The sequence below is a fragment of the Etheostoma spectabile genome, chromosome 23 (assembly GCF_008692095.1).
Source record: "Etheostoma spectabile isolate EspeVRDwgs_2016 chromosome 23, UIUC_Espe_1.0, whole genome shotgun sequence".
In the NCBI taxonomy this organism is placed as follows: Eukaryota; Metazoa; Chordata; class Actinopteri; order Perciformes; family Percidae; genus Etheostoma; species Etheostoma spectabile.
In genome coordinates, this window is record NC_045755.1 from 1,818,012 (window position 1) to 1,841,599 (window position 23,588).

Consider the following 23,588-nt stretch of genomic DNA (forward strand, 5'->3'; position numbering starts at 1 on the left):
CAACTGGGTGGCAGGCTAGACATCAGGCAGTAGAAGCAGGCAGAATGTCCTTCTTAGCGTAGCAGGCAGGTAAAGAAACAAGAACCAACGTCCTCTCCACATGAATACAACATAACAATCCGGCAAAGACTGAGGAGAACTGCAGGTCTATATAAAGCAACACAGAAAGAGCTGATATGAATCAGGTGTGCTAATCAGTCAGTCAGGAGAGTGAGCTAGCCCCACCCAATTACCAGAAAGAAACAAAACACAATCAACCACACACACCCCCCCCAGCCAAGTCATAATTGAGACATCCTGACAAAGTGGCGCAGATGTGTTGGATGCAGGCTGTGCGCTCTTTATTCAGAGTCCTTTATCCATGTGATATTTTGTGTTACCATTGAAGGTCACTAAAACACGATATACAAAGCCTTGGGAGCATTATGCACCACAAACATGCATGGTCAAAAGGTTGCGGAACACTGGACACATTTTTCGTATGAAAATTCGATATAAATCCCAACTTTTTTGCGGGTAATGTTGCAACCGCAAATTTCACTCTGCTTCACGCAACAGTTTCTTGTGTTTTCATTAGTAATTTTGCCATCTGTGGACAGGTTGTCATTCAGGTTCTCCCATTCACAGTCAGCAATGTATGTCCAATATATGACAAGAAGAGGTCGGACAACAAACATTTATAGAGAAATAGAAAACATGAGTCATGTACTGTTGGTACTGTTCTGGTCTGTTGTGGAGATGCCCAGCATCTATGGAGGCTGATAACAGTTTTTAGATTTCATGTGTTGCTTTCAAATAACAAAACATGATTCCACATAGAATTTTCTCTCTCTTTTCAAAAAGAAAAGTGGTTAAAAGTGCACTGAATTGCCATCTGTTGCTTAAGCCTTTTTCTTTAAAACAATATTGCCATGTATTTCTTCAGAAATTAAAAGGAAATGGTTTACGTAGCTCCTCTCCGGGAACCATCACCTTATCGTGGTGGAGAGGTTTGTGTGTCCCTATGAAGCTGAGGGCTGTGTTGTCTGGAGCTCTGTGCTCCTGGTAGGGTCTCCCGTGACAAAGAGGTCTCAGGGGAGGGGCCAGACTAAGAATGGTTCAAAGACTTCAATGGTTGAGCAAGGAAGGGATAGAGAGACCCCGCCCGGAGGAAGCCCGGGCCCCTGTCTGGAGCCAAGCCCAGACGGTGGGCTCGTGAGCGAGCGTCTGGTGGCCGGGTTTGCCACGGAGCCCGGTCGGGCACAGCCCGAACAAGCAACGTGGCACCTTTCCCTCCAGCCCATGGGCCCACCACCTGTGGGAGGATCCAAAGGGGTCGGGTGCGCTGCTACATGGGTGGCAGTGAAGGTCAGGGGCTTCGGCGGACCAGAACCGGGCGGCAGAGGCTGGCTCTGGGGACGTGGAATGTCACCTCTCTGTGGGGGAAGGAGCCGGAACTTGTCTCGGAGTCTCGGAGTCTCTGTTCTGGAACCGTACTCCTGGATACGGGTTGGACTCTGTCCTACTCCGGAGTTGCCCATGGTGTGAGGCGCCGGGTGGGTGTGGGGATACTCACAAGTCCCCGGCTGAGTGCCGCTGCGTTGGAGTTTACCCCTGTGGACGAGAGGGTCGCCTCCCTACGCCTGCGGGTGATGGTGGGGAAAACTCTGACTGTTGTTTGTGCATATGCACCAAACAAGAGTTCGGAGTATTCGGCCTTCTTGGAGACCTTGAATGGAGTCCTGTATGGGGCTCCAGTAGGGGACTCCATAGTTCTGCTGGTGGACTTCAATGCACACGTGGGCAATGATGGAGATACTTGGAGAGGCGTGATTGGGGGGAACGCACTCCCTGATCTAAACCAGAGTGGTTGTCTGTTGTTGGACTTCTGTGCTAGTCATGGATTAATCCATCCATCCATCCATTTTCATCCGCTTATCCGGTATCGGGTCGCGGGGGCAGCAGCTCCAGTAGGGGACCCCAAACTTCCCTTTCCCGAGCCACATCAACCAGCTCCGACTGGGGGATCCCGAGGCTTTCCCAGGCCAGGTTGGAGATATAATCTCTCCACCTAGTCCTGGGTCTTCCCCGAGGCCTCCTCCCAGCTGGACGTGCCTGGAACACCTCCCTAGGGAGGCGCCCTGGAGGCATCCTTACCAGATGCCCGAACCACCTCAACTGGCTCCTTTCGACGCGAAGGAGCAGCGGCTCTACTCCGAGCTCCTCTCGGATGACTGAGCTTCTCACCCTATCTCTAAGGGAGACGCCAGCCAACCTCCTGAGGAAACCCATTTCGGCCGATTGTACCCTGGATCTCGTTCTTTCGGTCATGACCCAGCCTTCATGACCATAGGTGAGGGTAGGAACGAAAATTGCCCGGTAGATCGAGAGCTTTGCCTTCTGGCTCAGCTCTCTTTTCGTCACAACGGTGCGATAAACGGAATGTAATATCGCACCCGCTGCTCCGATTCTCCGACCAATCTCACGCTCCATAGTCCCCTCACTCGTGAACAAAACCCCAAAGTACTTAAACTCCTTCACTTGGGGTAAGGACTCACTCCCTACCTGAAGAAAGCACTCCATCGGTTTCCTGCTGAGAACCATGGCCTCAGATTTAGAGGTGCTGATCCTCATCCCAGCCGCTTCGCACTCGGCTGCGAACCGATCCAGTGAGTGCTGAAGGTCACAGACCGATGACGCCATCAGGACCACATCATCTGCAAAAAGCAGCGATGAGATCCTGAGCTCACCGAACTGCAACCCCTCCCCGCCCCGACTACGCCTCGATATCCTGTCCATAAATATTATAAACAGGATTGGTGACAAAGCGCAGCCCTGGCGGAGGCCAACACTCACCTGGAACGAGTCCGACTTACTGCCGAGAACCCGGACACAGCTCTCGCTTTGGTCATACAGAGATTGGATGGCCCTGAGAAGGAACCCCCTCACCCCATACTCCCGCAGCACCTCCCACAATTTCTCCCGGGGGACCCGGTCATACGCCTTCTCCAGATCCACAAAACACATGTAGACTGGTTGGGCATACTCCCAGGCCCCCTCCAAGATCTTTGCGAGAGTGAAGATCTGGTCCGTTGTTCCACGGCCAGGACGGAATCCGCATTGTTCCTCTTCAATCCGAAGTTCGACTATCGGCCGAACCCTCCTTTCCAGCACATTGGAGTAGACTTTACCAGGGAGGCTGAGAAAGGTGATACCCCTGTAATTGGCACACACCCTCTGGTCCCCCTTTTTGAAGAGGGGAACCACCACCCCGGTCTGCCACTCCTTAGGCACCGTCCCAGACTTCCACGCAATGTTGAAGAGGTGTGTCAACCAAGACAGCCCCTCCACACCCAGAGCTTTCAGCATTTCTGGGCGGATCTCATCAATCCCTGGGGCTTTGCCGCTGTGGAGTTGTTTGACTACCTCAGCGACTTCCACCAGGGAAATTGACGACAATCCCCCATCACCCTCTAGCTCTGCCTCTACCACAGAGGGGTGTCAGCTGGATTTAGGAGTTCCTCAAGTGCTCCTTCCACCGTTCTATTACCTCCCCATTGAGGTCAACAAAGTCCACCCTTACTGTAACAGCTTGGATGATTCCTCGCTTCCCCTCCTGAGGTGGCGAACGGTTTTCCAGAAGCACCTTGGTGCCGACACGAAAGTCCTTCTCCATGTCTTCTCCGAACTTCTCCCACACCCGCTGCTTTGCCTCTGTCACGGCAGAGGCTGCCGCCCTTCGGGCCCGTCGGTACCATTGCAACTGCCTCCGGAGTCCTCCGGGATAACATATCCCGGAAAGACTCCTTCAGTCGGACGGTTCCCTGACCCTCGGTGTCCACCAGGTGTTTGTGGGTTACCGCCCCTTGAGGCACCTAAGACCCTAAGACCACAGCTCGCCGCCGCAGCTTCAGCAATGGAAACTTTGAACATTGTCCACTCAGGCTCATGCCCCCAGCCTCCACAGGGATGCCCGAAAAGCTCCGCCGGAGGTGTGAATTGAAAGTCCGTCGGACAGGGGCCTCCTCAGACGTTCCCAATTTACCGCACTACGCGTTTGGGCTTACCAGGTCTGTCTAGAGTCCTCCCCCATCCCCTGACCCAACTCACCACCAGATGGTGATCAGTTGACAGCTCTGCCCCTCTCTTCACCCAAGTGTCCAAAACATACGGCCTCAGATCAGATGAAACGGTTTAAAATCGATCATGACCTTTGGCCTGGGGCTCTGGTACCACGTAGACTTATGAGCATCCCTATGTTTGAACATGGTGTTTGTTATGGACAATCCATGACTAGCACAGAAGTCCAACAACAGACAACCATCTGGTTCAGATCAGGGAGGCCGTTCCTCCCAATCACGCTCTCCAAGTATCTCCGTCATCACCCACGTGTGCGTTGAAGTCCCCCAGCAGAACTATGGAGTCCCCTACTGGAGCCCCATACAGGACTCCATTCAGGGTCTCCAAGAAGGCCGAATACTCCGAACTCTTGTTTGGTGCATATGCACAAACAACAGTCAGAGTTTTCCCCCCCATCACCCGCAGGCGTAGGGAGGCAACCCTCTCATCCACCGGGGTAAACTCCAACGCAGCGGCGCTCAGCCGGGGGCTTGTGAGTATCCCCACACCCGCCCGGCGCCTCACACCCTGGGCAACTCCGGAGTAGGACAGAGTCCAACCCCTATCCAGGAGTACGGTTCCAGAACCGAGACTGTGCGTAGAGGTAAGCCCCACCAGATCTAACTGGTAGCGCTCCACCTCCCGCACAAGTTCCGGCTCCTTCCCCCACAGAGAGGTGACATTCCACGTCCCCAGAGCCAGCCTCTGCCGCCCGGGTCTGGTTCGTCGAAGCTTCTGACCTTCGCGCCACCCATGTGGCAGCGCACCCAACCCCACTGGTTCCTCCCACAGGTGGGCCCATGAGAGGTGCCACGTAGCTTTTCGAGCTGTGCCCGACCTGGCTCCGTGGCAAACCCGGCCACCAGGCGCTCGCTGACAAGCCCACCGTCTGGGCCTGGCTCCAGATGGGGGCCCCGGGCTTCCTCCGGGCGGGGTCCCTCAATCTCTTCCTCGTTTTTCCATAGGATTTTTGAACCATTCTTTGTCTGGCCCCTCCCCTGAGACCACTTTGCCATGGGAGACCCTACCAGGAGCACAAAGCTCCAGACAACACAGCCCTCAGGTTCATAGGGACACACAAACCTCTCCACCATGATAAGGTGATGGTTCCCGGAGAGGTAGTCATGGATTGTCCATCACAAACACCATGTTCGAACATAGGGATGCTCATAAGTGTACTTGGTATCAGAGCACCCTAGGACAAAGGTCAATGATCAATTTTATAATCGTTTCATCTGATCTGAGGCCGTATGTTTTGGACACTCGGGTGAAGAGAGGGGCAGAGCTGTCAACTGATCACCATCTGGTGGTGAGTTGGGTCAGGGGGTGGGGGAAGACTCTGGACAGACCTGGTAAGCTCAAACGGGTAGTGCGGGTAAACTGGGAACGTCTGGAGGAGGCCCCTGTCCGACGGACTTTCAACTCACACCTCCGGCTGAGCTTTTTGTTTCTTTACTCTCGCAAGGATCTTGTAGGGGGCCTGGGAGTATGCCCAACCAGTCTACATGTGTTTTGTGGATCTGGAGAAGGCGTATGACCGGGTCCCCCGGGAGAAATTGTGGAAGGTGCTGCGGGAGTATGGGGTGAGGGGGTTCCTTCTCAGGGCCATCCAATCTCTGTATGACCAAAGCGAGAGCTGTGTCCGGGTTCTCGGCAGTAAGTCGGACTCGTTCCAGGTGAGGGTTGGCCTCCGCCAGGGCTGCGCTTTGTCACCAATCCTGTTTATAATATTTATGGACAGGATATCGAGGTGTAGTCGGGGCGGGGAGGGGTTGCAGTTCGGTGAGCTCAGGATCTCATCGCTGCTTTTTGCAGATGATGTGGTCCTGATGGCGTCATCGGTCTTTGACCTTCAGCACTCACTGGATCGGTTCGCAGCCGAGTGTGAAGCGGCTGGGATGACGATAAGCACCTCTAAATCTGAGGCCATGGTTCTCAGCAGGAAACCGATGGAGTGCTTTCTTCGGGTAGGGAGTGAGTCCTTACCCCAAGTGAAGGAGTTTAAGTACCTTGGGGTCTTGTTCGCGAGTGAGGGGACCATGGAGCGTGAGGTTGGTCGGAGAATCGGAGCAGACGGTGCGGTATTACATTCTGTTTATTGCACCAGTGTGACGAAAAGAGAGCTGAGCCAGAAGGCAAAGCTCTCGATCTACCGGGCAATTTTCGTTCCTACCCTCCCCTATGGTCATGAAGGCTGGGTCATGACCGAAAGAACGAGATCCAGGGTACAAGCGGCCAAAATGGGTTTCCTCAAGAAGGTGGCTGGCGTCTCCCTTAAAGATAGGGTGAGAAGCTCAGTCATCCGAGAGGAGCTCAGAGTAGAGCCGCTGCTCCTTCGCGTCGAAAGGAGCCAGTTGAGGTGGTTAAGGTAAGGATGCCTCCTGGGCGCCTCCCTAGGGAGGTGTTCCAGGCCCGTCCAGCTGGGAGGAGGCCTCGGGGAAGACCCAGGACTAGGTGGAGAGATTATATCTCCAACCTGGCCTGGGAACGCCTCGGGATCCCCCAGTCGGAGCTGGTTGATGTGGCTCGGGAAAGGGAAGTTTGGGGTCCCCTACTGGAGCTGCTGCCCCCGCGACCTGATACCGGATAAGCGGATGAAGATGGATGGATGGATGGTTTACATAGCTATATGTCTGTCTTGATGTTGTGTGGCTTGTAAAACATCTTAGGTAGGTGTTTAGGTCTCACAAACATGTCAAGTAACTGGCTGTTTAATTATGTTCTTTTGTAGGTAGCTCCACAATCAATCACAACTCACAGAGAGCCATTTCTGGGAGGGTAGACACTGGTGTGGAATGTACCACACTTTCCCACCTCCACACCGCGGAGGTACTTGCTCTGCATAACCTTTGTCAATAATCTTATTGAGATAGTTGGAATATTCTTTGTGCAAAGTTGTTTTTTTTACAAACTTCCTCTGTAACCCAAGTATTCTATTTTTAGCCACTACTAAGTTATTTGGTAGAAGGATCTCTGGTTTCTTATGAGGTAACTTCAACCCTTTGTGTAATGTTGCAGAAGATTCCATGATTTCCATGAATCTGCCGTCTTCCCTAGACATCTCTTTGTGTTCTGAAGTATTCTCATTTAAATCATGATTGTAATGATTGTTGAGCATGAGCTCCAAGTATGATACCAAAATCCTATTTACTACCACTAAAGGAACCTCTGTGTCTACACTGTTGTTCTTATAGCAGATAGGCCACCTTCACAGCTGTTGACAATTTCCCATTGTTCCAATAACTTGGGAGCGTTGGTTCCTATCGACATGTCAACATTGGCCTTTAAGCTGGGAATATAAACCTTTGACAAATGAGACCACCTTTTAACATCTGCAGCAGTAGCAATGTTGTCTGTAGTGACTGGCGTTTTTCTGTGTGTAAGGACTTCTGGAAGAAGATAAGTTCTTTTCCTCAAAAGATTAAACGTTACAGGAAAAAATACTTTTTATTTTGAAAACAATGGGGCAGGAAAAGGTTGTTCCAGCATACTCTATACATGGATTGGACTGGTAGCTTGCTAGCTAGGAGATGAGCCTGATACTAGAAGGATCTGGCTCCATTCTACTTTTAGAGACTCTAGGAATCACAAGTAACTCTGCATTTTGGGAGAATAAGTTACTATGAGCTCTTCAAGATATGATGGTGCTAGACCATTTAGAGCTTTCTAGGTCAGGAGAAGGATTTTAAATTCAATCCTGGAACAACATTTTCCTGCCCCATCATTTTCAAAAGAAATTTTTTTTCCCTGTAATGTTCAATCTTTCCATAAGCTCCGCTGAACAGAACATAGCTGAGCTTCCAGGATCCAAAAATGCATATGTCTGTATGATGTTATTTCCTTTAGTGGACTTAACCTGTACCAGAACAATAGAAAGAATACAGCTTTCCTTCCCGACCCTTGTATGTCCACATCTCTGAGATGTAGTTGATGATAAAACTCTTAAGTAATCAGTGGCTAGTGTTAGATTGCTTGCTTGCTTGCTAACTAGTCAGATAGCAATACAAATCTAACCAAGAAAAACATGTGGGAAACTGCAGCTTTTTAAATAGAATGAAATGAATTAATGTTGCTAAACTTAATGTAAATAAAACTTGGATGGATAAACTTGTCCATAAACACATACATTTTAATCAAGAATGTGTTACGGGAGGTGACAGGAGGAGGACCCAAAAGCAGAGTCGGTGCAGGCGGGTTGAACTTAAACAACAATCTTTATTGTGATCCACAAAAACACAGGGAAGGCAAAGTCCAAAACCAGGGAATCCAAAGCAAAAAATCCAAAGACAAAAAGCAGGTAAGGGCAAGGCCACAACAAGGGGATATCCTAGGGAAGTACTCACAGGGAAAAACGGACGGAAGGAACAGGAAAACGTTAGGAACGCGGATTCACACAGCATAATAGGCTCGAGGACAACAACAATGATGCAGCACTAGACAAAGGGAACACAGAGGTTAAATACAAGAGGTAATGAGGTAATGGGGGCTGGACAATCAGACAGGCAAAAGTAAAGCTAGACAAGACTAGACAAGACAAGACAAGACAAGAAGCTGACTATCAAAAAATAAAGCAGAAAGTAGAACAAACAGACACAGGGGAACAAGACAAGGCCAGGAACACAGGACCATGGAGAAAACAGACAAAAACACAAGGAGGCCAAAGAAAGGGAAACATACACCGAAACAAAAACCCCAAACCACAACAGAATGGTGTGTATGCAACCATTTTTTTGATTGAGAGACCCCTAAATTACATTGTACGTTTAAAAGGAGGAACGTATAATTACAAACATATTTATGGTTTTGATGTATATGTGAAACAGGGTTGTAGCTGGAAAAATAACAAGTTGGATTTCAAGTTTAAAATTCTAAATAAAATGGCATTTTTCAGTATTATATTTGAATGGTTCTATTGGTCTACTAATGTTATAAGTTATGTAAATGTTAATAACGAGCAGCTTTTAATACAAATAAATAAATGCGCTTAACAGAATTTTTTTTTTTAATTTGGACAGTTTTTATTTGACAAAGAAAGGTTTCTTCAAGTAAATGTATTTAGATAAATAAATGCCTTATTTGGTTCTTTTTTTTAAATACTGTAAGTATAACATAACAAGGTAAACCAATGAATACTTAAACAAAAAGAGCAAGAAAAATTAACCAGCAACAACAACTACAAAAAATAGTGTCAACTTGGCAAGGTCAGTTTTATAAATAATTATTCAATATTTTCTGTAATTAAGTGAACATTCATTCTTAAGTTGAATACATTATAATTAAAATTGTAATATGTTAGCCATAGAGCCCTTGGCAGCAGCCATAAGGCTGAGACTAACTTCTAGGGTGTAATGGTAGAAGGGTAGTGCACAAACCTATGTTTTATACAGATTTATGGTGATTATGCGGAAGCCTTGCCTTTAACAGCTTAATGCCCCGTAACAATCCGCCTTACAATCAGGTTCATTTCAGTGGCCCAAGCAAGAGTGGTATATCTGGGACATCGTATATCTTACCCCCAAATTCCACAGGATGCGGAACGGCTGAAGATCCGCTCTGGAACAGCGTTGGAGTAATTTGGTTTCCATTAAAGTCAATGTGTGTACTTCTACAGACTACGAAACGGCTACGCGTCCCAGCTGCGTGACAGCTCCGGCGATCTGCAGCCCTCCGGAGCAGATATGCAGAGCTACTATTTTTGCCGGATGCCGGAGAGTTCCGCAGTAGTTAGGCACACGGCATTTATTGCGGGACAGGAAGTCAAGCACAACAAAAAATTAAACATGCGGTTAATTTTCAAAATAAAGTAGAACGTGCTCACGGCGGATCATATTTCCCTGCACTACACCTTGAAAACACAGAGTTTTTTTCTCTCTATTCCTCTGGATGGAGACAAACTGTTGTTTTTGTGGTTCTATAATAAAGGAATTTGTAAGATCTCGTGCGTCCTTGTGACTTTAGCTGTCAGTCTTGGATCCGGACCTGGTGGGTGTTGACGGACGGCGGAGCACAGAGCAAACACGCACTGGAGCCGATCTGCAGCATTTCCGCATCCTGTGGAATCCCTGGGTCATTCCCTCCCCAAAAGACCTTGTTAAAATTAATTTGGATACATTATTGAATAAAATCTCTTGTGATGTAGATAGAATAGATGTGCAACTCTTAGGGATTGGTTGGTAAAGGGAGTTGTTACACTGAAGAATCTGTATCATGGTGGCATATTGTGTCATGGTAGCAATTTTTAGATATTCAACTTTGCCATTTGTTGGTGGGGATTGAGTTCTTCAGCCCTGAAGGCACCAGAATGTTTAGATAAGTTGTTGTTGAAAAATGGAAAAGGTCATGAGTCCTCTGGGTATTATTCTGTATTTATGTAGAACCTGGTCAGCCCTCAAGATGACATGGGAAATGGATCTAAATATTACACTGCTAGGTTGGTGGCATTTGAAATAAAATGTCATCCAAATGTTTTGCAAGATTTGGATTGGATGTAAACACTAAAAAATGGGGAAAGTATCTGAGATTTCTGTAGGGCTCCTACGAAGCTTTGTCCTGGGGAGAGAGTGTTGACTTGTGTTGTCATTTATAACATTTATACATGTTTATTTGCTCAATAGTTTTTTTATTTCTTATTTAGTAGTATAGTCTTGAATGTTGTCGTCACTGTGTCATCTTTTTTGATTTTTGTTTGGGTGGGTGGTGATGACAAAGGGGAAGGGGGATATGTTCATATGTTGTGAAATGTATTTTTTTTATTTTTTTTTATTTTTTTCAAATAATGCCCTCACTCTTAATGTTGTTTAAGTAAACTTCCAAATCTTACTTTGTCAACCAATAAATGAAGCTTGGAGCTATAGCATAATTTCAGTCAGGAACACGATCCTTTTGCATGTTTAGGTCTGAAGGTTTTATCTTTTGTGCATCCTGTCATTCACTCCTCTCATGCACTCCTCCCATGCTTGCTTATGCACTGACGCACCTACATTGCCTATAAGTCTATCATTCTGCTGCTGCCTCTGCTTAAATATGATTCTCAATATGCCTTTAGTAAGTTTATGCTACCATTATAAGCCTGGTGAGTTCACGGCTGTTTAGTTATTTCCTTCGGTTGTTGAGTGTCACAGCACTCCTCAACATGATCTTCACAGATTCATCAGTTCCATCAGCCTCTTCAGCCAATCAGTCTAATCAGAATCATCAGCCACAACCTCCACCAATTTTTAAGACTCCATGGAGGGATTTATCTTGCTGCTGCTCGATTACAATTCTTCGTGTAGAATCTATCTGCGACTTTCTGCCAAGACATTATTATCACACAACATCCGTTATAATAAACATACATCATTACTTCACATAGCCTACTTGTCTCTCCTGATTGAAATATATGACATATGCAAACAAACATGGTGCAATACCCAGTAAGGCAAGGCACTTTCAAGACACACAAGCCTCACACATTTTGCACTCTGCATGAATACCTTCACATTTGGACTTACTGTATAACTTTTTGTTAGTACTCATAATGGTTTAAAAAAGTGTCAAAAAAGTAGTTTGAATTCACTTAAACAACTCTACTATATAAGAAAACATCCAGCTGGTAAATTTAAATCTTTCACCTATCTGGACTTCCAAAAAGAAACCGTTTGCAGACAATGAAATACAGTACGTACTTCCTGAACTTAAATTAAATGTTAAGTTGTTATCTTTGGATTACAAGTGATTAAGAAAAATACTTGTTTAGGAAAATAGAAATACTGTATTTCAAATGTATGCCAGAAACATTCATATTTGTAATGACAGTGACATAGACCTGTCTCTCAGTTCTCCTCCTGGCAGTCTTGCTTGCAGCAGGGACAGCAAGGGCAGCAGCATCGATAGCAATAATGCCGGAGATGACAAAGGAGTCCGCTGGATGTCTCTGGAGCTGAATATGTTTCTTCTACCTTCATCTTCTCTTGATAAGTCTGTTGTTTTACTTGAATTGTTCCATCCCTTGGTGTTATATCAATCTTGAATGTTTGATTAGCTTCATCAATACTTGTCAGTGTTCTACACAGTTTTTCATTCTCACTGAGCATCTGAACTTTAAATTGTTGGATCTCTCTGTTTTTATCCAGTGTAGTGTTGTCTCGCTTGCAATCAATTTGGGATGTCATGTCTTTACTTATTCCTTGTTTTAACTTATTCTCCAGTAGTTCCTTTTCTTTCGGTAACCATGTTCTCTTAACAAACTGATTGATCACCTTGAGTTTTTTCTCTAGGTTGTTTTTCATCTCATGGTTCATGCAATTCATCTGATTGATCTCCTTCCGCTCCATTTTAGTATCCTTCCAGATCTTTCGCAAGCAATCTATTCTTGACATTTTCTCGTCTGTAAAATCTGGCTCTGGAGCCGGCTTGAACATCTTCTGTTTATTTTTCAATTCATCCTCTGCCACCATTAGCAGCAGACCTTTCCTCTTAGTTTTAAAGTATTTAGCTTTTCTTTCAAGATCATGTTTATCTCCCTCTAACTTCCATAGATGTTTAAATTCTTCAGTGTGGATCATGGCATCGGGTTGGAAAACACCATTCTCACATTCAAACTCTTTAGCTTTATTTAAATACTGTTCATCAACATCATGCTCCTGAAGCCATTCCTTTAAAACTTCGCTTTGTACCGCTTTGTCAAACATTATTGTCACCATATGTTTCTTCTCTTTTTGCATCAGATCATAATAACCAGTGACCTTGTTTTTCTGTTTATGAAGTTCATCACACTTGTGTTCCAGTGTTAAGTTTAATTGGAGCATGTAGTTATATTTCTGTCCAAATATGTCCATTTTCTTTGTAAAGTCCTCATGCCTCTTTTGATTCAACTCCTTGAGTTTTGTTCTGAGACTTAGAATGGAGTTCATTATACTGGTGAGCCAGACCTTTGTTATTTTCAGCTCTGTCAGTTCTCCTTGCAACCTCTTATTTTCATTTAAAAACCTTTCTCTCTCACTTTCAGTAGTTGTCTTTATTTTATACAATTGTTGTTTTTCTTGGTTTATCTTATCAAACTGGCTGTCAGCAAGTTCTTTCTTCTTTTGTAGCTCAGTCTTTGTGATTTCCAGTTTGTCTCTTTCCTCTTTGATATCTTGTATTACTTGTTCTCTCTGTCTACTGATGGTGTTAATGGCAGCTTCAACTTCTTCTTTCATCCTGTTGAGGTCCTTCCTCAAAAGTTCCATTTCTTCTCTTTCTACCAGTAAACTGTTCTTACTGGTGTCCAGTTCTTGTGTTTGTCTTTTGAACTCTTCTTCCTTGAGTACTTGTTCCTCTTGTTGTAAGGTAAGCATGTTCATGATATTGCCAAGTTTATCTTTTTCTGTCTGAAGCTGAAGGGTCAGATCTTTTGTTTTGGTTTTCTGTCTGGTGATCTCATCAAACTGACTGTCTGCATGTTCTTTGTTCTGTTGTAGCTCAGTCCTTGTGATTTCCAGTTTGTCTCTTTCCTCTTTGATATCTTGTATCACTTGTTCTAAGATGTGACTTTGTTTCAGAATGTCAGACCTTATCTTCTCCAAGTGCAGTTTCTCTTTCTTCATAATTTCTCTCTTTCTATCAGGAGCTTCTCTTTCTTTCTTCTGCTCTGCCTTTACTTCTATAAGATGTGTCTTTTCCATTTCAGCTTCTCTTTTCAGTCTTGGGTCTTTTTTGTCTTTGCATATAATTCTGACAACTCCCTTCCCACCCTTTCGTTCTCTCCCCTAATTGCTCAGTGTAAGTTTATAGGTCTTTCTGTTGTCTAGACCCCTCATGTTTTGCCCCAAACCTCAATGTTTCAGTAAATTTTTTCTTTGGGTTTTGCCCATCCATTATTTTGTTTTTCCCCTTTTGTCATCTCCTTTGTTCAGCTTTGAAGTTTTTCCCTTGAGATTTTCTATAATTTTTTTTCACTAAAAATTGATTTCTTCATTTTCACCCAGCCCTTTTTCCCCTTCCATTTTTCCTTTTCATTCTCAAGCACCGTCACCATCAGCACCTCTCAGTGTTTGAGTTGTTCTCCCTTTTCCCTGAGGTGTTAATTTCAGCTTCAACTCTTCTTTCTTCCTTTTTGGGTCCTTCCTCAAAATTTAAATTTTTCTTTTTTCTAAGTAAACGTCCTTATGTTCCACTGCTGTTTTTGTTTTTTTTGAACTCTTCTTCCTTGAGTGCTTGCCTCTTTTTTCAGGTAAACATGTTCAATAATTGGCAATTTTCTCTTTCTGTCGAAGCTAAAGGGGTCGATTTTTAATTTTGGGTTTTTCTCCTGGTGAGTCTAAAATGACTGTTGCATGTTCTTTTTTTTCCGTTGGAGTAAACCTTGTGTTTCCGGGTGTCTCTTCCCCCTTTGATATCTTGTATCACTTGTTCTAAATGTGACTTTTTTAGGATATAAACCCCTCATCAGCTCCAAGTCCTTTTCTCTTTCTTCATCTCCCCACCCCTCTCTATCCAGACCTCTCTGTCTTGCTTCTGCTCTGCCTTTAGTTCTATAAGAGTGTTCTTTTCCACTCAGCTTCTTGTTTCAGTCGATTTGGCCTTTCTTTTTTTGCCATCTCAATTTTCTGACAACAACTCTTCAACCCCGATCTCTCTCTAATAGCTCAGGGGTAAGATGTTAAAATTTTCTTTCTGTTGTCTAGAGCCTCTGCTTCTGCTCCAAACACTCACAGTTCATAAGTCTTCTTTGGTTTTGCTCCAGTCTCATGTTTTTGTTTTCACGTTTCCCCCCATCCTTTCATTCAGCTGTTGCGTTTTTCCTTCACTTTTTCTAGTGATTTCATTTCTTCAAGATTTTGATGTTCTCTTATTTCAGCTCAGACCTTTTCTCCTTCCATTCTTTCCTTTTCTTTCCCAGCATTTGTCTGTCCAGGGTCAGTGCTACTCTTCATCTGATTGAGTTGTTCTCTCTCTCCACTGATGGTGTTAATGGCAGCTTCAACTTCTTCTTTCTTCCTTTGAGGTCCATCCTCAAAAGTTCAATTTTTTCTCTTTCTACCAGTAATCGGTCCTTACTGGCTTCCACTTCTTGTGTTTTGCTTTTGAACTCTTCTTCCTTGATGCTTGTTCCTCTTGTTTTAAGGTAACATGTTCATGATATATGCCAATTTGTCTCTTTCTGTTTGAACTGAAGGGTCATGTTTATTTTGTTTTTCCTCTCTGGTGATCTCATCAAACTGACTGTCTGCATGTTCTTTGTTCCTTGGAGCTCAGACTTGGATTTCGGGTTGTCTCTTTCCTCTTTGATATCCTTGTATCACCTTGTTCTAATATGTGACTTTTGTTTCATGATGTCAGACCTCATCAGCTCCAAGTCCAGTTTTCCTTCCTCCTTCTTCATCATCTAAACTCTCTCTATCCAGATGCTCTCTGTCTTGCTTCTGGCTCTCCCTTTAGTTCTATAAATTGTGTCTTTTTTCCATTCAGCTTCTTGTTTCAGTTTATTGGTCATTTCTTTTTCTTTGCTCTCATTTCTACAAAAATCTTCAACCGTCGGATCTCTCTCTAATATCAGTGTAAGATGTTATATTTTCTTTCTGTTTTGTCTAACCCATGCTTCTGCTCCAAACCCTCCAGTTTTTCAGTAAGTCTTCATTGTTTCTCCATCTCATGTTTTTGTTTTTCACTCTTTAAATCCTTTTTTCATTCAGCTGTTGCAGTTTTTCCTTAAATTTTCTATGAATTTTATCATTCGATTGATTTCTCTTATTTTTCAGCTCAGACCTTTCTCCTTTTCATTCTTTTCCTTTTCTTTCAGCTTTGTCTTCCATGTCAGTGCTACTCTTCATCTGTTGAGTTTTTCCTCTCTCCACTGTGGTGTTAATGGCAGCTTCACTTCTTCTTCTTTCCTGTTGAGGTCCTTCCTCAAAAGTTCAATTTCTTCTCTTTCTACCATTAACGTTCCTTACTGGCTTCCACTTCTTGTGTTTGTCTTTTGACCTTCTTCCTTGTGCTTGTTTCCTCTTGTTTTAAGGTAAGCATGTTCATGATATTGCCAAGTTTGTTCTCTTTCTGTCGAAGCTGAAGGTCGATTTTTAAATGTTTGTTTTCCCCTTCCTCGGGTTTATCTCTCAAACTGACTGTTCTGCATGTTTTCTTTGTTCCGTTGGAGCTAAACCCCTTGTATTTCCCAGTTTTTCTCTTTCCTCTTTGATATCTTGTATCACTTGTTCTAATATGTATTTTTGTTTTAGGATGTCGACCTCATCAGCTCCAAGTCCAGTTTCCCCTTTCTTCATCATGCTCACTCTCTCTTCCCGACCCTCTCTGTCTTGCTTCTGCTCTGCCGTTTAGTTCTATAAATGTTCTTTTCCATTTCAGCTTCGGTTTCAGTATTGGTCATTTCTTGTCTTTGCATCTCATTTCTGACAACATACTCTTCAACCCTTCGTACTCTCTCTAATACTCATGAAAGATGTTATTTTCTTTTTTGTTTGTCTAGAGCCTCATGCTTCTGCTCCAAAACACTAAACCAGTTTCGTAGTCTTCATTGGTTTGCTCCAGTCTCATGATTTTGTTTTTCACGTATTCCCACTCATCCTTTCATTCAGCTGTTGCAGTTTTCCTTCACATTTTCTAGTGATTCATTTCATTCAGAGTTGATGTTCTCTTTTTTTCAGCTCGAACCTTTCTCCTTCCATTCTTTCCTTTTCATTCTCAAGCATTTGTCTTCCATGTCAGTGCTACTCTTCATCTGTTGAGTTGTTCTCTCTCTCCACTGATGGGTTAATGGCAGCTTCAACTTCCTTCTTTCTTCCTGTTGAGGTCCCATCCTCAAAAGTTCAATTTCTTTCTTCTTCTACCCAGTAAACGGTTCCTTACTGGCTTCCACTTCTTGTGTTTTGTCTTTTGAACTCTTTCTTCCTTGAGTGCTTGTTCCTCTTGTTTAAGGTAAGCAGTTCATGATATTGCCAAGTTTGTCTCTTTCTGTCTGAAGCTGAAGGGTCAGATGTTTATGTTTTGGTTTTCTCTCTGGTGATCTCATCAAAACTGACTGTCTGCATTTCTTGTTCCGTTGGAGCTCAGCCTTGTGATTTCCAGTTTGTCTCTTTCCTCTTTGATATCTTGTATCACTGTTCTAATTGTGACTTTGTTTCAGATGTCAGACCTCATCAGCTCCAAGTCCAGTTTCTCCTTCATCATCTCACTCTCTCTATCAGATGCTCTCTGTCTTGCTTCTGCTCTGCCTTTAGTTCTATAAGATGTGTCTTTTCCATTTCAGCTTCTTGTTTCAGTTTATTGGTCCTTTCTTGTCTTTGCATCTCAATTTCTGACAACATACTCTTCAACCCGTCTGTATCTCTCTCTAATAGCTCAGTGAAAGATGTTATATTTTCTTTCTGTTTGTCTAGAGCCTCATGCTTCTGCTCCAACCACTCAACAGTTTCAGTAAGTCTTCATTGGTTTGCTCCAGTCTCATGATTTTGTTTTTCACTCTTCACTCATCCTTTCATTCAGCTGTTGCAGTTTTTTCCTTGAGATTTCTAGTGATTTCATTTCATTCAAGATTTGATGTTCTCTTATTTTCAGCTCAGCCCTTTTCTCCTTCCATTCTTTCCTTTTCATTCTCAACCCATTTGTCTGTCCATGTCAGTGCTACTCTTCAGCTGATTGAGTTGTTCTCTCTCTCCACTGATGGTGTTAATGGCAGCTTCAACTTCTTCTTTCTTTCCTGTTGAGGTCCTTCCTAAAAAGTTCAATTTCTTCTCTTTCTACCAGTAAACGGTCCTTACTGGCTCCACTTCTTGTGTTTGTCTTTTGAACTCTTCTTCCTTGAGTGCTTGTTCCTCTTGTTTTAAGGTAAGCATGTTCATGATATTGCCAATTTGTCTCTTCTGTGTGAAGCTGAAGGGTCAGATGTTTAATGTTGGTTTTCTCTCTGGTGATCTCATCAAACTGACTGTCTGCATGTTCTTTGTTCCTTGGAGCTCAGACCTTGTGATTCCAGGTTGTTCTCTTTCCTCTTTGATATCTTGTATCACTTGTTCTAATATGTGACTTTGTTTCAGGATGTCAGACCTCATCAGCTCCAAGTCCAGTTTCTCCTTCTTCATCATCTCACTCTCTCTATCCAGATGCTCTCTGTCTTGCCTTCTGCTCTGCCTTTAGTTCTATAAGTTTGTCTTTTCCATTTCAGCTTCTGTTTCAGTTTATTGGTCATTTCTTGTCTTTGCATCTCAATTTCTGGACAACATAACTCTTCAACCCGTCTGTATCTCTCTCTATAGCTCAGTTGTAAGATGTTATATTTTCTTTCTGTTTGTCTAGAGCCTCATGCTTCTCTCCAAACACTCAACAGTTTCAGTAAGGTCTTCATTGGTTTGCTCCAGTCTCATGATTTTGTTTTTCACGTCTTCACTCTCCTTTCATTCAGCTGTTGCAGTTTTCCTTCACATTTTTAGTGATTTCATTTCATTCAAGAGTTGATGTTCTCTTATTTCAGCTCAGACCTTTCCTCCTTCCATTCTTTCCTTTTCATTCTCAAGCATTTGTCTGTCCATGTCAGTGCTACTCTTCATCTGATTGAGTTGTTCTCTCTCTCCACTGATGGTGTTAATGGCAGCTTCAACTTCTTCTTTCTTCCTGTTGAGGTCCATCCTCAAAAGTTCAATTTCTTCTCTTTCTACCAGTAATCGGTCCTTACTGGCTTCCACTTCTTGTGTTTGTCTTTTGAACTCTTCTTCCTTGAGTGCTTGTTCCTCTTGTTTTAAGGTAAGCATGTTCATGATATTGCCAAGTTTGTCTCTTTCTGTGTGAAGCTGAAGGGTCAGATGTTTAATGTTGGTTTTCTCTCTGGTGAGCTCATCAAACTGACTGTCTGCATGTTCTTTGTTCCGTTGGAGCTCAGACTTTGTGATTTCCAGGTTGTCTCTTTCCTCTTTGATATCTTGTATCACTTGTTCTAATATGTGACTTTGTTTCATGATGTCAGACCTCATCAGCTCCAAGTCCAGTTTCTCCTTCTTCATCATCTCACTCTCTCTATCCAGATGCTCTCTGTCTTGCTTCTGCTCTGCCTTTAGTTCTATAAGATGTGTCTTTTCCATTTCAGCTTCTTGTTTCAGTTTATTGGTCATTTCTTGTCTTTGCATCTCAATTTCTGACAACATACTCTTCAACCCGTCTGTATCTCTCTCTAATAGCTCAGTGTAAGATGTTATATTTTCTTTCTGTTTGTCTAGAGCCTCATGCTTCTGCTCCAAAACACTCAACAGTTTCAGTAAGTCTTCATTGGTTTGCTCCAGTCTCATGATTTTGTTTTTCACGTCTTCACTCATCCTTTCATTCAGCTGTTGCAGTTTTTTTCCCTTCACATTTTCTAGTGATTTCATTTCATTCAAGAGTTGATGTTCTCTTATTTTCAGCTCAGACCTTTCCCTTCCATTCTTTCCTTTTCATTCTCAAGCATTTGTCTGTCCATGTCAGTACTACCTTCATCTGATTGAGTTGTTCTCTCTCTCCACTGATGGTGTTAATGGCAGCTTCAACTTCTTCTTCCTTCCTGTTGAGTGTCCTTCCTCAAAAGTTCAATTTTTTTTCTTTCCTACCAGTAACGGTCCTTACTGGCTTCCACTTCTTGTGTTTGTCTTTTGAAATCTCTTCCTTGAGTGCTTGTTCCTCTTGTTTAAGGTAAGCATGTTCATGATATTGCCAAGTTTGTCTCTTTCTGTGTGAAGCTGAAGGGTCAGATGTTTAATGTTGGTTTTCTCCTGGTGACTCATCAAACTGACTGTCTGCATGTTCTTTGTTCCGTTGGAGCTCAGACCTTTTGATTTTCCAGTTTGTCTCTTTCCTCTTTGATATCTTGTATCACTTGTTTAATATGTGACTTTGTTTCAGGATGTCAGACCTCATCAGCTCCAAGTCCAGTTTCTCCTTCTTCATCATCTCACTCTCTCTATCCAATGCCTCTCTGTCTTGCTTCTGCTCTGCCTTTAGTTCTATAAGTGTCTTTTCCATTTCAGCTTCTTGTTTCAGTTTATTGGTCATTTCTTGTCTTTGCATCTCAATTTCTGACAACATACTCTTCAACCCTCTGTATCTCTCTCAATAGCTCAGTGTAAGATGTTATATTTTCTTTCTGTTTGTCTAGACCTCATGCTTCTGCTCCAAAACACTCACCAGTTTCAGTAAGTCTTCATTGGTTTGCTCCAGTCTCATGATTTTGTTTTTCACGTCTTCACTCATCCTTTCATTCAGCTGTTGCAGTTTTTCCTTGAATTTCTAGTGATTTCATTTCATTCAAGAGTTGATGTTCTCTTATTTCAGCTCAGACCTTTCGCCTTTCATTCTTTTCCCTTTTTTTCTCAAGCATTTGTCTGTCCATTCAGTACTACCCTTCATCTGATTGAGTTGTTCTCTCTCTCCACTGATGGTGTTAATGGCAGCTTCAACTTCTTTTCTTCTCTGTTGAGTCCTTCCTCAAAAGTCAACTTTCTTCTCTTTCTACCAGTAACGGTCCCTTACTGGCTTCCACTTCTTGTGTTTGTCTTTTGAATCTCTTCCTTGAGTGCTTGTTCCCTTGTTTTAAGGTAAGCATGTTCATGATATTGCCAAGTTTGTCTCTTTCTGTGTGAAGCTGAAGGGTCAGATGTTTAATGTTGGTTTTCTCTCTGGTGATCTCATCAAACTGACTGTCTGCATGTTCTTTGTTCCGTTGGAGCTCAGACTTGTGATTTCCAGTTTTCTCTTTCCTCTTTGATATCTTGTATCACTTGTTCTAAATGTGACTTGTGTTTCATGATGTCAGACCTCATCAGCTCCAAGTCCAGTTTCTCCTTCTTCATCATCTCACTCTCTCTATCCAGATGCTCTCTGTCTTGCTTCTGCTCTGCCTTTAGTTCTATAAGATGTGTCTTTTCCATTTCAGCTTCTGTTTCAGTTATTGGTCATTTCTTGTCTTTGCATCTCATTTCTGACAACATACTCTTCAACCCGTCTGTATCTCTCTCTAATAGCTCAGTGAGATGTTATATTTTCTTCTGTTTGTCTAGAGCCTCATGCTTCTGCTCCAAACCTCAACAGTTTCAGTAAGTCTTCATTGTTTGCTCCCAGTCTCTGATTTTGTTTTTCACGTTTCACTCATCCTTTCATTCAGCTGTTGCGATTTTTCCTTGCACATTTTCTAGTGATTTCATTTCATTCAAGAGTTGATCTGTCTCTTATTTTCAGCTCAGACCTTTCTCCTTCCATTTCTTTCCTTTTCATTCTCAAGCATTTGTCTGTCATGTCAGTACTACTCTTCATCTGATTGAGTTGTTCTCTCTCTCCACTGATGGTGTTAATGGCAGCTTCAACTTCTCTTCTCTTCTGTTGAGGTCCTCCTCAAAAGTTCAATTTTTTCTCTTTCTACCAGTAACGTCCTTACTGGCTTCCACTTCTTGTGTTTGTCTTTTGAACTCTTCTTCCTTGAGTCTTGTTCCTCTGTTTTAAGGTAAGCATGTTCATGATTTGCCAAGTTTGTCTCTTTCTGTGTGAAGCTGAAGGGTCAAGTGTTTAATGTTGGTTTCTCTCTGGTGATCTCATCAACTGACTTTGCTGTTCTTTGTTCCGTTGGAGCTCAGCCTTTTTGTTTCCAGTTTCTCTTTCCTCTTTGATTCTTGTATCCCTTGTTCTAATATGTGACTTTGTTTCATGATTCAACCTCATCACTCCAAGTCCCGTTTTCTCCTTTCTTCATCATCTCCCCTCTTCTATCCAGAGCCTCTCTGTCTTGCTTCTGCTCTGCCTTTAGTTCTATAAGATTGTCTTTTTTCCATTTCGCTTCTTGTTTCAGTTTATTGGTCATTTCTTTTCTTTGCATCTCAATTTCTGACAACATACTCTTCAACCCTTTGTATCTCCTCTAATAGCTCAGTGTAAGATGTTATATTTCTTTCGTTTGCTAGAGCCTCTGCTTCTGCTCCAAAACAACCCCAACAGTTCAGTAAGTCTTCATTGGTTTGCTCCAGTCTCATGATTTTTTTTTTCCCCGTCTTCATCTCCTTTCATTCAGCTGTTCAGTTTTCCTTAAATTTCTTTTAATTCATTTCTTCAAGATTGTTTTCTTTTTTTCAGCTAGACCTTTCCCTTCCCTTTTTTTCCTTTTCATTTTAAAACATTTGTCTGTCCATGTCAGTACTACTCCTTCATCTGATTGAGTTGTTCTCTCTCTCTCACTGATGGTGTTAATGGCAGCTTCAACTTCTTCTTTCTTCCTGTTGAGTCCTTCCTCAAAAGTTCAATTTTTCTCTTTCTACCAGTAAACGGTCCTTACTGGCTTCCACTTCTTGTGTTTGTCTTTTGAATCTTCTTCCTTGAGTGCTTGTTCCTCTTGTTTTAAGGTAAGCATGTTCATGATATTGCCAAGTTTGTCTCTTTCTGTCTGAAGCTGAAGGGTCAGATGTTAATGTTGGTTTTCTCTCTGGTGATTCTCAAACTGACTGTCTGCATGTTCTTTGTTCCGTTGGAGCTCAGACTTTGTGATTTCCAGTTTTTCTCTTTCCTCTTTGATATCTTGTATCACTTGTTCTAATATGTGACTTTGTTTCATGATGTCAGACCTCATCAGCTCCAAGTCCAGTTTCTCCTTCTTCATCATCTCACTCTCTCTATCCAGATGCTCTCTGTCTTGCTTCTGCTCTGCCTTTAGTTCTATAAGATGTGTCTTTTCCATTTCAGCTTCTTGTTTCAGTTTATTGGTCATTTCTTGTCTTTGCATCTCAATTTCTGACAACATACTCTTCAACCCGTCTGTATCTCTCTCTAATAGCTCAGTGTAAGATGTTATATTTTCTTTCTGTTTGTCTAGAGCCTCATGCTTCTGCTCCAAAACACTCAACAGTTTCAGTAAGTCTTCATTGGTTTGCTCCAGTCTCATGATTTTGTTTTTCACGTCTTCACTCATCCTTTCATTCAGCTGTTGCAGTTTTTCCTTCACATTTTCTAGTGATTTCATTTCATTCAAGAGTTGATGTTCTCTTATTTTCAGCTCAGACCTTTCTCCTTCCATTCTTTCCTTTTCATTCTCAAGCATTTGTCTGTCCATGTCAGTGCTACTCTTCATCTGATTGAGTTGTTCTCTCTCTCCACTGATGGTGTTAATGGCAGCTTCAACTTCTTCTTTCTTCCTGTTGAGGTCCATCCTCAAAAGTTCAATTTCTTCTCTTTCTACCAGTAATCGGTCCTTACTGGCTTCCACTTCTTGTGTTTGTCTTTTGAACTCTTCTTCCTTGAGTGCTTGTTCCTCTTGTTTTAAGGTAAGCATGTTCATGATATTGCCAAGTTTGTCTCTTTCTGTCTGAAGCTGAAGGGTCAGATGTTTAATGTTTGTTTTCTCTCTGGTGATCTCATCAAACTGACTGTCTGCATGTTCTTTGTTCCGTTGGAGCTCAGACCTTGTGATTTCCAGTTTTTCTCTTTCCTCTTTGATATCTTGTATCACTTGTTCTAATATGTGACTTTGTTTCAGGATGTCAGACCTCATCAGCTCCAAGTCCAGTTTC

At 43.0% G+C, this 23,588-nt stretch overlaps 1 protein-coding gene and 1 pseudogene across 1 annotated transcript; both read right to left on the reverse strand.

Moving 5' to 3' along the window:
- Positions 1-10,260: 10,260 nt before the first annotated feature.
- Positions 10,261-15,411, reverse strand: LOC116673136 (uncharacterized). The gene is made up of 2 exons (XM_032505291.1): positions 15,366-15,411; positions 10,261-13,225 (listed from the first exon to the last, which is right to left on the reverse strand). Exon 2 carries the CDS (start codon positions 12,990-12,992, stop codon positions 11,913-11,915), a length of 1,080 nt encoding a protein of 359 aa, XP_032361182.1. The 5' UTR covers positions 12,993-13,225; positions 15,366-15,411; the 3' UTR covers positions 10,261-11,912.
- A 3,083-nt stretch (positions 15,412-18,494) lies between these two features.
- On the reverse strand, positions 18,495-19,427 carry LOC116673456 (centrosomal protein of 112 kDa-like; annotated as a pseudogene).
- Positions 19,428-23,588: the final 4,161 nt, after the last annotated feature.